The 12,902-nt window shown below is 38.9% G+C and overlaps 1 protein-coding gene across 1 annotated transcript in view; it reads right to left on the reverse strand.

Annotated features, from left to right (window-relative positions):
- Positions 1-10,768, reverse strand: part of EMB2785 (elongation factor family protein) — a 54,443-nt gene extending 43,675 nt beyond the window's left edge. The window contains exon 1 of the mRNA XM_089137489.1: positions 9,952-10,768. Coding sequence (XP_088993615.1) covers positions 9,952-10,305 — 354 coding nt within the window. The 5' untranslated portion in view covers positions 10,306-10,768. The remainder of the gene's footprint in view (positions 1-9,951) is intronic.
- Between the last annotated feature and the right edge of the window lie 2,134 nt (positions 10,769-12,902).

Genomic DNA, 12,902 nt, shown 5'->3' on the forward strand with positions numbered 1-12,902 from the left:
CTCAATCTTGGCAGCCATCTCTATGGGCCAAAGAAGAGAGATCACGAGCAGTTAGAGGAAAATTTTCCTCCCATCTTGGTGACTTTCAGAGGTCTTTCGGGGCTGGAAATTGCTCTCTAGCCTATTTTAGGCCTTCTAAACACATTGTGGAATGCTGAGAGAGTGGGATAATTCTGAGCTCTGAGCCTGTGAAAAACAACAATGTCTCTCCCTACTCTCTAAGAGATGAAGGTGGAGATGGGGGAGAAGATCAAAGAATGAGAGGTTCCAGTGTTTTGGGGGTTTTCTCTATATACTCATCTCTTTTTTTTTAGTTTGTCAAACCACACATACAAACTCTACTACAAAAGGAAATGCACTCACTCATCCACACGCAACGCTCATGCACGCTGGATCAGCCCCCGCCCCCTTTTCTTTTTCTTCTTGTACTACGGGAGTTACAACAACTGCCTACTAGTTTTGCGGGCGTAAGAGTACAGAAAGCGTGACTTTTTGTTGCTTCTTTGATGGTGTGTTACTGGAGAAGGCATTAAGAAATAATCAGAATAGAATTAATAATAAATAAATAATAGCAAATCGTGGTGGTGGAGGCCAGAAACACAAACTAGGAAGGGCCTCATGAGTAGAGTAAGGGTGCTTGTGTTGGGTTAACCTTACTTCTGGTGGGGGGAGCCAGCCGGTGGCATGCATGTCTCTAATTTTCAGCTCTTTAATGGTGGTCCCACATCTCATTACCCCAAACCAACCCACAAATGGATGTGTCAACTAAATGCCCGGTCGATTTTTAGTCAGGCTTAATTGGTCCCCCAAAACCATTTTAGTGTCATGCATTGTCACTATGGAATATGGATTGATCTAAACCCTTGGTCATAGTTTGAGGCGAACAGCCCCAATTCCCAGGGTTAGGGTATCTCAAGATATCTTCCAAACTGTTGGGGTCGTTGCTCCGGATGTTGTTCCCCCAGTGTGAAAGCAGTTGGTTCCATAGTTTTAGAATTCTGCTGATCCCAAGTACTCCATCTCCATCAAGACTAGAACGGACCCAAGCGGAAGCAGTGGTCTTCAGGGATTCTCTTCCCTCACCAGGTCCGATTTGCCTATGATGTTAATAACAAGTTATTTTCAGGTCAGGATCTCGATTTCTTTGACAAGGCCATAGGGCCTACCTGGCCTAATCATCGGCACACAAGAAGCAAAAGATTCAAGAGTCCAGGCAGAAAATACATGCATAGATAGTGGTCTAATGACAAGGGCCGACGACGGCAGCTCGGGAATGGATATCAAATCAGCTGAATGGATCGATTCCTATCAATCATTGGTGAATCTTAGTCAAACAATAATGGTTTCGTCATCAATCAATCAATTGTTGAGTTTTTGACATGTTTAGCCTATTTTAGGCCTATTCAATATAGCCAATGTTGGTGACTTTCAAGGGTCTTTTGGGGCTGAAACTGCTGTCTAGCCTATTTTAGGCCTTCTATACATTTTTGGATACTCACTCCGAAACTTTGATTCAGTGGAAAGGAGCCCCAACAGAAGAGAGGGCAGCTATACTGTCGAAGAAGATCCATTTGTAGTGTGCAGGTATCTATGGAAGAAACCGTATTGCAAGGATATTCGGCAAAAATTAGTAAATTTGTGGATCCTAGGAAGTTGATCACTCAGTGTTTGCCTATAGCAGAGGTCATTCTACGCAATGTCCACGAGCATGTTAATATGTTCTCATACAATGATGTCCCAATTTGACCTAGCTGGTGAATGGTCCTAGTTTGCGGTAGAGAACAAGCAGCAACGAAACATATCTCTGTTCATTCCTCCCCCCCCCCCCCCACACACACATAGTTAAAGGATAGTTCATGATTGTAGGTCAATCACTACCTACAGAAACTCCAGTTAAATCAACCCCCAGCTGGGAGGCATCTACCTCACAAAGAGAAGTTCACAATTCTTTTTGGGTTGTTGGGAGGGGCAGCTTGGGGTGGGTGTGAAAGAATATGTTTCTAGGCAGAAAAACAAAATGGATCTTTATTCAGACAACTGGCTACTATCCAAGTTCTGTTCCTCCAGTTATTCCTCCCTCCACTCTCCCTAGCACTTGCTGTTGATTTTCTGCCCCAGATTTATATTAAGAGTAAACATAAGCCCCACAGCACCTTCATTCCTCCATGCATTTCTCCTTCGTAGGCTTGGTAATAGCTCATGAACTATTTTATGCTGCACATTCCCATCCCAGGAATTTTGGGATGAAGTCGTCACCAGCACGAAATTACAAATAGAATAGTCAAAATGGAATTGAGGGCTATGTGGATTCCCTCACAATAAAGAGGTATTAAGGAAATTGGACTAAGTTGGACCATGCTACTGTTGAATGTATGCCAAATAAACATGACTATGGCCTAACAACAAAAGGCCTCCTTCAATAAGCGAGCAAGAAGCATCAAAGATTTCAGATAGGATCCACATGCTTCAGGACAGCAAACACTAGCTCCCACTGCAACTTCATAAGGGCAGGCCAAGAATGGAACACTGGAGAACAACAAAGACAGTGCTTACTATGGAGTACAGAGTTTCTTGGGGGTGATTTTAGGAGGGGAAAATTTTTTGTACATACAAGAACAGGGATGAGGTTGTAAACGGTTGGGGAGTCGGTTCCTCTAATTGTATAGCCATAAAACTGTCTCCACCCCCGTTCAAAAATTTTATTGAGAATCGTTAGGAAGGGCAATTTGAAAGTTCCATCGAGACTCTTGATAGGAAAAAGAGGCAGCAGTTAGGTGTTCTAGACCAAGCGAACTTGGGAAATCCTCTCCTATTTCGGTTCTACTTTGTTTCCCATATAGATTCAACTCGTAAAACAGCCTATACATAGTGAAGTTATTTTGAGGAGGGCTCATAAGTTCTATCAAAGCCTCCAAAGCAAAACCACAAGTTCATCTTCTTCTCTCCTTGGTTCTTCACCTTAATCTTTCTCAAACTTTCATGGTATCAGAGCAGTAGGTTCTCTTATAGTCTAATCCCTTTCGATTCTAAGTATTACTAATACAAAGGGCTGATTCTATAGAAAGGAAAGAGATCATACCTGGTATGAGAGTCATTTCCAGAAACTAAAGGGGATGCACCACCTTACGCTGGACTTGCTTGTCGTTTTTGTTTGAAGATTGATGCAGCTCCTTACGCTGCAACTGTTTTGGTTTCTCTGTTGAAGATCAATGCAAGTGAATACCCAGATTGAGTTTCTTTTTCAAGGGGAGAGCTGTGCAATGACTTCTTCTCCGGATCTTTGCCGGGTTTGATGCTAGAGTTGTGCCGGAGCTGGCCATTTTCAGGTAATTTGATCTGCGATTTAGTGGAGAGATCTTTCTCTCCAATTTGGGGATGAGTGAGAGTGACCAAGGCCTCTGCGATTTGGGGCTGAGTGAGGGTAATCACTCTTGACCTGTTTTAGAGATTTTGGGGAATTCGAGTAGTTTTGAAACTGGTTGGTTCGATTTGATCTATCGGTTCAGTTGGTTCCATTGGTTTACTTTGGTTTGACTGGTTTTGAGGTAGTTTGCTGGTTCAATCTGGTACTTTTTCTGGGATTAATCTGATTCTGATTTCTGAGACTAATCTGGTTTTGATTTCTGGGATCAATCTGATTATAATTTCTGGGACTAGTCTGGTTCTGATTTTCTGGGATTAATCAGATTTGTCTTGGTCTTAGTTGTATTTGGATATAGGAGAAACTTCAAGCAAAAATACCCTGTCTGAAATTATTTCTTCATCCTCTCATCGGTTGACTAAGAAGAAATTGGAGGGTGTATCAAACTTCCACCAGTGGAGGGCTATAGTTAGAGTTGTTCTTACTGGACAGGGACAGATAGATTCTTTGACTAAGACAGCACCTAAAGATGAAGATATTTGGGCAATTAGTAATGCTCATATACTTGGGCATCACCAAAGTATACATACAGCATTAAGACCACCTTAGGATGTTCCTACCACATTTGACCTTGATATTCCCATTGCTCTTTCGGAAAAGTACTCATCATTGTATTCAGTATCCCATCTCTAACTTTATTGCATTTTCTACTTTATCTTTACTATAGAGACTTATCCTATTCCTAAGAATGTTCTTAAAGCTTTGTAATTTAGTACTATATTTGATTTATCAAAACAGTAGCCAAATAGGATCTTTCACAAGGAATAATTTCAGATTTAATGGATTTAAGACAAACATAATTCAGATATGAAGGTAGGCTGAAAATCGGAGTGGTAGTACATGGATATTAGCTTAACAACAAGGACTGAATAGGTCTTTACAACAAGGGAAGAACTATGAAGAAGAACTGGAAGGAACACTATAAGAGAATTCAAAGAAAATAAGAACTAAGTACACCCGCACTTCACACCGCAAGGTGGATCGAACACCAATCTACCTTGATCAAACACAAGGATTCTTCAAAGGGAAATAGCTAACAAGCAATTTGATTTCAAAGTTGAGTGTTGAGTTGTGTTTTTCACCCTCTTACATAAGTCTCTTTATATAGCATTCTTAAGAGACATAAGCATTAATTCTAACATCCAACCTCTAGCTAACACCTACCTATTAATAACTCAACTACTATCTAACTCTTAACAAAAGAAAACTCCTTTGACCATAAGTTCTTTTATTTTCAAAGCACAACCCTTTTTATTGACTTTTCAAGAACTAGACTTGGACTTATGTCTAGACCATGGAGATCAAAATATGTGGGTTGATCTTCTCCCACCAAAGTAATCCAAGCCCATGAAACCATTAGCTGATTTTAACCCACTAAAACAATCCTAGCCCATGAAAGCCATAGGTTGTTTTGGATCATATCCTTATGCTTTGATGGGCTTGACCATTGGGCTTTTCTCTTCTTTGTATATATTGTCAATTCTGAATCACTTTGTCTAATCTTGGGCGGGCCAATGCAATGCAAGAAGAATTACAGGCCTTCGAAGACAATCAGACTTGTGATCTTGTGCCTTTACCCTCAGGAAAGACTGTTATTGGTTGTTGGTGGATATTCACTGTGAAGGTTAATCCTGATGATTCTTTAACTTGCCTAAAAGCTCGTCTCGTTGCAAAGGGATATGCTCAAGTTTATAGAGTGGATTATGTAGCTACTTTTTCGCTTGTTGCCAAGCTTACATCCAAACGCATTATGATCTCTCTTGTCGCTACCTACCAATGGCCCTTATTTCAATCAGATGTGAAGAATGCATTCCTTCATGGAGATTTGCACGAGGAAGTGTAAATGGAGCAACCACCTAGGGTTGGAGCTCAGGGGAAGATGGGTATGGTTTGTCGCCTTCAAAAATCATCATATGGTCTCAAGGAGTCACCTCGAGCATGGTTTGGACAATTCACTTCTGTTGTAATAGAATTTGGGATGACACACTGTGAAGGCGATCACTCAGTATTCTTTAAAAACTTCAAGGCAGGCATAATCTTTCTTGTAGTTTATGTTGATGATATTGTCATTACGGAGATGACACTTCAGGAATTGATAGGTTAAAGACCTATTTACAAGAGAAATTTCAGACCAAAGACATGGGGAAGTAAAAGTACTCTCTAGGAGTTGAAGTCGCCCAATTAACAAAGGGCATCTTCTTGTCTCAACGGAAGTATGTACTGGATTTACTCTTTGAAAAAGAAATGTTGGGATCAAAACCCCTAGACACTCCCAGGGAAACCAACTTAAAGTAATGCTAGAAGATGGAACCATTCTTGACTATCCAAAGAAGTACAAAAGACTTGTAGGGAAATAGAATTATCTGACTAACTCAACCTGATATTGCCTTTCCTATCAGTGTTGTGAGTCAATTTCTCTCTACCCCCATGAGCAACACATTGGGATGCAATTATTCGAATTCTAAGAAAGCACCAAGACATGAACTTCTTTACACTAATCATGGTCACAGGAATGTTGAGGAATTCTCTAATGCTAACTGGGTTGGATCACCTATTGATAGAAGATTGACTACAGGTTATTGCACATTTGTTGGAGGAAATCTTGTGTCGTGGAAGAGTAAGAAACAAATTGTGGTAGCAAGGTCAAGCGTAGAATCTAAGTATCATGCTATGGCACATGCCACATGCAAAATGGTATGGATAAAACAATTACTCAAGGAGTTAGGATTTGTTGATGACACACCAACGAAGTTATGGTGTGAATGTGTGATAATCAAGTTGTTGTTCATCTAGCATCCAATCCAATCTTCATGAACATACCAAGCATATTAAAGTTGATTATCACTTGGTTCATGAGAAGATACAACAAGGCATAATATTCCTCAGGCATTTAAAGATCGGACAACAACTTGCAAATTTGTTCACCAAAGCTTTAGGGAGTGCAAGGGTTATCTATATTTGTAACAAGCTACGCATAAGTAATATATATGCCAGGGGTGTTAGGAAGGGCAATTTGGAAAAGGAAAGTTCCATCAAGAGTTAGTGCCTTGATAGGAAAAGGAGGCGGCAATGAGGTGTTCTAGACCAAGCAAACTTGGAAGATCCTCTCCTATTTTGGTTCTACTTCAAATCCTTTATAGATTCAACTTGTAAAACATCTTAAATGTAGTAAAGTTTTTTTAAGGAGTGCTCATAAGTTCTATCAAAGCCTCCATAGCAAAACCACAAGTTCATCTTCTTCTCTCCTTCGTTCTTCACCTTATTCTTTCTCAAGCTTTCAAGAATAAAATGAGATACAAGAACAAGAAGAAAACCAATAAAAAGACACTCCCATGGGAGGAAAGATGGAGTGGCACTAAATTTATAAATGAAATACATTTCCACACATTAATTTATTCCGGCTTGTCCCCTCTTTGGCAACCTAGTCACCTAGAGAGTTTGCTGATCTAACCCTCCAGCATACAGAAAAGTTCCCTTGGAACATTAACGACAAGCCTTCACTAATGGGAAGAACATATCTAATCTACCAAGAGGGATCTGCAACCAACTAATCAAACTTTAGGAACCTACTTTCATGATAGCAGCCAACCAGGCCATTAGAGATAGCTAATTAGGGTTTGCAGGATAACACTTCTATTTTCCATATTTCTATCCTACAATTAAGTTCTGGGCCCCAAAAAAAAACACAGTTGGTGATGGATAATAAATTCTACTTCTAGTCAAAAAAAACTAAACAAAAACATGTTCCTTGTGAACCATCAATTATGTATTTAGAAGTTCTATAAAATATTGAAAATTTTGAACAAAGTGGAGAAGGCAATAAGGTTGTGTTGGTGGCAGAGGGAGGTGGTGGTGATGATGGTGGTGGCAATGGTGGTGGCAATGGTGGTGGTGGCGGCAGCAGTGCAATGGGAGTAATGTAATGTAAAGCTAAAGCTGCGATCAGATTTGCCCCATTCAACCAACAGATTAGAGAATTAGAAACGATGACAGGAATTAGTAACTTAAGATCATTAACAGTCATGAAGTTGCACCAAGGGACGGAGCCTTAGTTATGAAGGTGGAATTGTTCAAATATTAGGCCCAGCAGGTAGATAATTCTCAGAATAACAGGAAGACCTGATTGATTGGGAAGATCACCAGCAGCAAATACCCAGCTGTTGAATGTTTGCTTCAAGTTCAAGTTCTCTTCAAGTAGCAACAGCAGATGCTGGTCTTCACTTTAGGTTATATTCCAATGAGAGGAGATCCGCAGGAATAGGATAAAAGAAAATAAAGGGATAAAGGTGGTTCGGTTCTCTCAGCTAGGTTCCTTTAGCCCTAGGATCAGCAGTCGACCGCTAGGTGTTCTAGACCTTAGGTGTTTAGCTCCCACAGCAATATCTTAGCCCTTCTAATCACTCAAGCAAGGACAAGTGAATAATTCAAAGCAAGCTTCAATAGTCAATTTTTTAAAATCTTTTTTAAAACTCTGGGAGGCTGAGGACAGGCTTACATATTAAAAGAAAAAGGTTTGCTCAACAAAACTAGAAAGTCCTAAATACTAAGATAGTATCTAGGCTTTACTGAGTTCTTTAGCCAATATTTTAAGCAATAAAAAACTAGAAACTTCCTAATCTGAAAATAGAAACTAAGAGGAATAGAAACTACTAGGCTGCATACTTTAGCCACATGCATAAATACTAAAACAGGAATCAAAACCTAGAAAAATGACTGGAATAGGAACGAAGTCTTCAGTCTTCAAATCTTCTAATAAGACGAACCAGAAAAATGGGTTGCTAACACTGTTCATGTGAACAGTGTTTTGGGCTTTTAGTCCTAGAAGAACAATCCAACCTGGTCCAAGAAGTGAAATTGAAGTTGGGACTTGGTTCTAGGTTCCACATCAGCTCTCCCATTCCTAGAAGAAAAAAACCACCCCAGGTTTTACAAAGAGTAGGTTTGATCTTTCTGTTATGCATGTAACTCTTCAATCCCCAGTAATATTCAGGTGGTGCATTGAAGATGTGAACATAATCTAAAAGATGTGAAGTTATCTCTTCAAAGAACTTGCGTGGAATTTCTGGAATTTTTGAAGTTTAAGAGTGTGGTGTTAGTCCAAGGGGTGATGGATGCAATTTCTGAAACTCCAAGGTTAGTAGACATAACTTTTTGCAACTCCAAGCGGTGTGTACGTAATTTTCTCTTCTACTTTTTGGGATAGATAGAGAAGCTATAGATTGAACATTTTCTTTCTATTTCTGAGAAACATTTTTGTCCCGACTCATTCGTAAGAACAAAAAAACAACCAGAATTGACTGACAGATTTCCATTTCCTTTGCTTCCAAGAGAAAAACTAAAAAACAGAGAAGCAAAAGTATAACTATGGAAACACTCAGAGGCCTTGGTAGCTGCACTAAGATTTAAGGAGTAGGCAGTTAACTTGGCTTTGAATACATAATCTACCTTTTCTCTCTGAAAGAAACACGACAGATAAGAAAGCAACAGTAAAAAGGTACAACATCAAAATCTATAGAGCAGAGCTAATTTCACTGTGCTAGCCTTTAATTGAAAGACAATTTTTTAAACCCACATTTAATTATGTGAACACACTATACACCCAATTTTATGGAGAAGGTAATAAAAAAGGAGGCCAAATAGACAGATGAAACAAAAACCAAAAGTATAAAAATAAAGGTACAGAACCTAAGTACTGAAACTGTGCACTGTACAAGGCTCCTGTATCTGCAGGGTTTGGAAGGGGCAAAAATATAGTCTCATCCCCTCCTATGCAAGAGAGTCTGTTTCCAAGTTTGAAGCCATAACCAACAGGCTGCAGAAGTGCAACCAACCAACTGATATTGCACTTAAATTAGTACATGTGTCAACAGATAAAAATATTAGGAGTCCTAGACGCAGCTGATCACTAGAAGATATGAACTTCAGTAAAGTGGAACACTAGCATGAAGGCACAATATTTTCCATGGGGCAGAAGCCAGAAAGTAGGAAGCTTTATCCACTGACTAACTACAATTGTTCATTAGTGCATTTTCTATGAATCTTCCCATTTTGAACAACAGAACAGAGAGTGTATAGAACACACTAGCTACAGATACTATAGTTCTTTAACTGGTGTCAATAGAGAACAGTCTTCCAAACCACCACTACGCCAATTAAAGATAATTAAGAAACAGCATCACTGACAGCCCTACCAGAAAGACTCAGTCGGATACCATCCCCAGCAACAACCTTCTGCTAAAACAAGCTTTACAGGAAGATCATAATGTTTGCAACACAACCTCTATTATCTTAAGGGCCTAATTGGTATAAGAACTAAAATTATTACTTCAAAAGAACCCAAAAGCAAAAAGAATTAACATTAATACAATCCAAAAAGAATTGAATGAACAACTAAATACATTTTCCAATGAAACACAACACACCGGTCCTGCTCTGAAATTTTCAAATTAAATACACCAAGCAAAACAATAATGAATACAGAGCAAATTAAAGAAGGAATGTGTTTTAGGGTTGTAGGTTTGAATGATTGCCTTAGAAGCGATGGTGATGCCGCGTTCACGTTCAAGGCTGATATTGTCAAGTGCACGTTCATGGGGAAGGTCAGCACCGCACTGCCTAAGAAGCCTATCCATAAGGGTAGTCTTGCCATGATCGACATGGGCAATCACCGCCACGTTCCGAAGCCTATTTGGGTCTAATGCATTTCCCGTCGCTGGAGAAGATGCAGGGGCAGAAGCAACTGAGAAGCCCCGTGAGAAAGAAGGCACGCGTGGGAATGGAGATGTTTTGAGAAGAGATGTCAAGCGATTACAGCTCAAGGAAGGAGATGGGGAGAAAGATTTCCGAGCCGTAGAATAGAGAGAACGCAGCAAAGGACCTGCCATTACTATTGACAAAAATTGGCCTGGGTTTTGCTAATTCTTGCCTCGCTTGTGAGGCTGTGAGCTGCTAAAACGCTACTGCTCGTTAAAGAGTCGTGTGTTGATCATAGACATGGTGGGTGGCTGCTCAACACAACAGCCCCAAGCAACGTAACGTTAGAGCTTAGAAGTAAAGCACTGCTTATGGGTCTTCCGAAAGCGATTAGTGTGATACTAAACGAAAACAACAGCCTAAATGCGGCAACTTTTCTTCTGGGGTGTTTCAGCAACAGCAGTTACTGATGTCGTCTCCATCTCTTCCCTGGAATTCAACTGCTCTTCAACTTTGAATCTGATTCGAGTCGAAATGGGACGCAGCCAGAGGACTCTAGGTTTATACTTTATAGTTGAAGAAGCCGCGATATCGAAGCCAACCAGGTTCTTAACGAGGAAGGTCGGATTCCAAAATCGGGTTTCAATTTTATTCGGGCTTGTGGGTCTTTCTTTTCTCTCTTATTTTTTTTTGGCTGCGGATTTGCTTTTAAATACACGGCAGCCTCTCAAAGTAGCGGCCATCACCGGGCGCTAAAATGATTGCCTCAAAATCTTGTCCGTTGATTGCTCTTCTTGTGAACCATTCTAATGAATAGTTCTAGGGAAAATTACATGATTAACTACTTTTAGGTTTTCATTTTTAAAAAAAATCACTAAATGTTTCATTTAACAAAACTAGTTAAAACTAACTTTCAGTTTACAAAACTAGCCAAAATAGTAATTTTCATTCCTTTGACATTTTTAACCCCTAAAACTAACTACATTAAAATGGGAAAATCACTATTATGTTCTAAAGGGGAAAATTCACTATTTTTGTTAGTTTTGTAAACCCAAACTCAGTTTTAGCTAGTTTTGTTAAGTAAAATTTTGAATGGTTATTTTTGTAAATGAAAACTTAAAACTAGCTAATCAAAGTCATTTTCCCATAGTTCTACGACCAAACTGGGTTATTCAACCAAATAACCTAAATCTACAACTCTTTTTCTCTCTCATAATGCATCTAGCATGGATTTACTATAACAAATTATCAAGGTGTTACATTCATTCACCGAAGTCGGCTGGCAACTACAACATCATGGAAGAGGGAAGAGATGAGAGCCTTGAGGATTCGATCCAATTTAGGCTATTTGGTTGGATAACCCGGTTAGGTCGTAGAATCAAGTTCATTATAACAGTTCAAAGAGAAAAGCAACCAACTTGAAAAGATTTTGAACATGCGACATGGCATTCATCCTTAGCAGCTGCTACTTTAAGGCGTTGCCGATGATGTAAATCCCTTTTTTGATACAAGGTCGTTTTTTTATATCTATAGTGGATGGTAATATTATATATACCATCAACAAGAGTCTATCTCACGACATCTTCACTAAAAGGTGTTAGTCATGCCAATCAACCAACCCCGCGATGATAAAAATAGTTTGTGGGGTTTACTCAAGGTAAAGATTAGATATTTTATTTTCATTCTTAGATTGGTATAGTCCACATGGCAAACTCTTAGTACTCAGTAGGCATTCCTTCAGAGATTTCCTAAATTGAGAGGAGTTGAACCCACCGAAGCATATCTCTAGTGGTCCAATCTATGGTGGTGTATCAGTCTAATGCACTACTTAGTTTTATTTTTATTTTTTCTTTTGGGGGGGGGGGGGGGGGGCAGGGGGTAAAACTACCTAGATATATAGGACTACTTTTATAAGCAATCATGACTCATAAAGTCACACATATAGTATCGCTCAACCCAAGAAAACAATACCGAAATAAGCCAGCTAGAATGTTGGAAAATGTAGCATATTATATGCTTTACATTTTTCTCATATTGGATTGGCATCGAAAAAATAAATATTTGTAAAAATATCTAAAGTTTCACATAAATACTAATAATAAAAAGGGAATATTTATGTGAAATATTTAAAATTGCAATAAATAAATATTAAAAAATTGTGAATTATATTTATCCCTTCTTATTAGACAATTGTGAAAAAATATGATAATGCCCTTATAGATTCTTTCATACACATCCTTGCATTATGAATTCAACCCCAAGCAACATAATGGTAGAAGTAAAGCACATACAAGCTTGCCTCAGGGAGAACATGTCGATCTAATGCACCACAAGGTCGATGACTACTAAGGTTTTCAAGTCTGGTCATTTAAGCAATTATGACCCTCAGGTGCATAGTTAGTCAAAGCAATGAACGGTGTACAACTCCAAATGTATAACATGATCCAAAAAAATTTTGTGGAGAATATTTAAGTAAAATACCATATCATTATATGTATGTATTATGCTATAATATAAAATTTCCCTTGTTATGATATTCTCAAAATCTTGTGGTTTTATTTGACAAAAATCTTCTGAGTATGTTTCTAGTTGATATTCTAAAGAAGTTTCTAAGGAGGTTTCTAAAAGTTATGAAAGGGGTAACACACATTGGTTCCTTGTACAGGAACAAGTTTGTTGTTGTGACTAGTGTTTTGAATTTTTAAAATTTATTGTTGGATTTACTTTTACTATACCTCTACCACGTTGAGCTACGGTAATTTCTGAGAGATAAGAGGAATCAGAAATT

Source organism: Hakea prostrata, chromosome 10 (genome assembly GCF_041222555.1).
Source record: "Hakea prostrata isolate BN-2017 chromosome 10, UWA_Hpros_2, whole genome shotgun sequence".
Lineage (NCBI taxonomy): Eukaryota > Viridiplantae > Streptophyta > Magnoliopsida > Proteales > Proteaceae > Hakea > Hakea prostrata.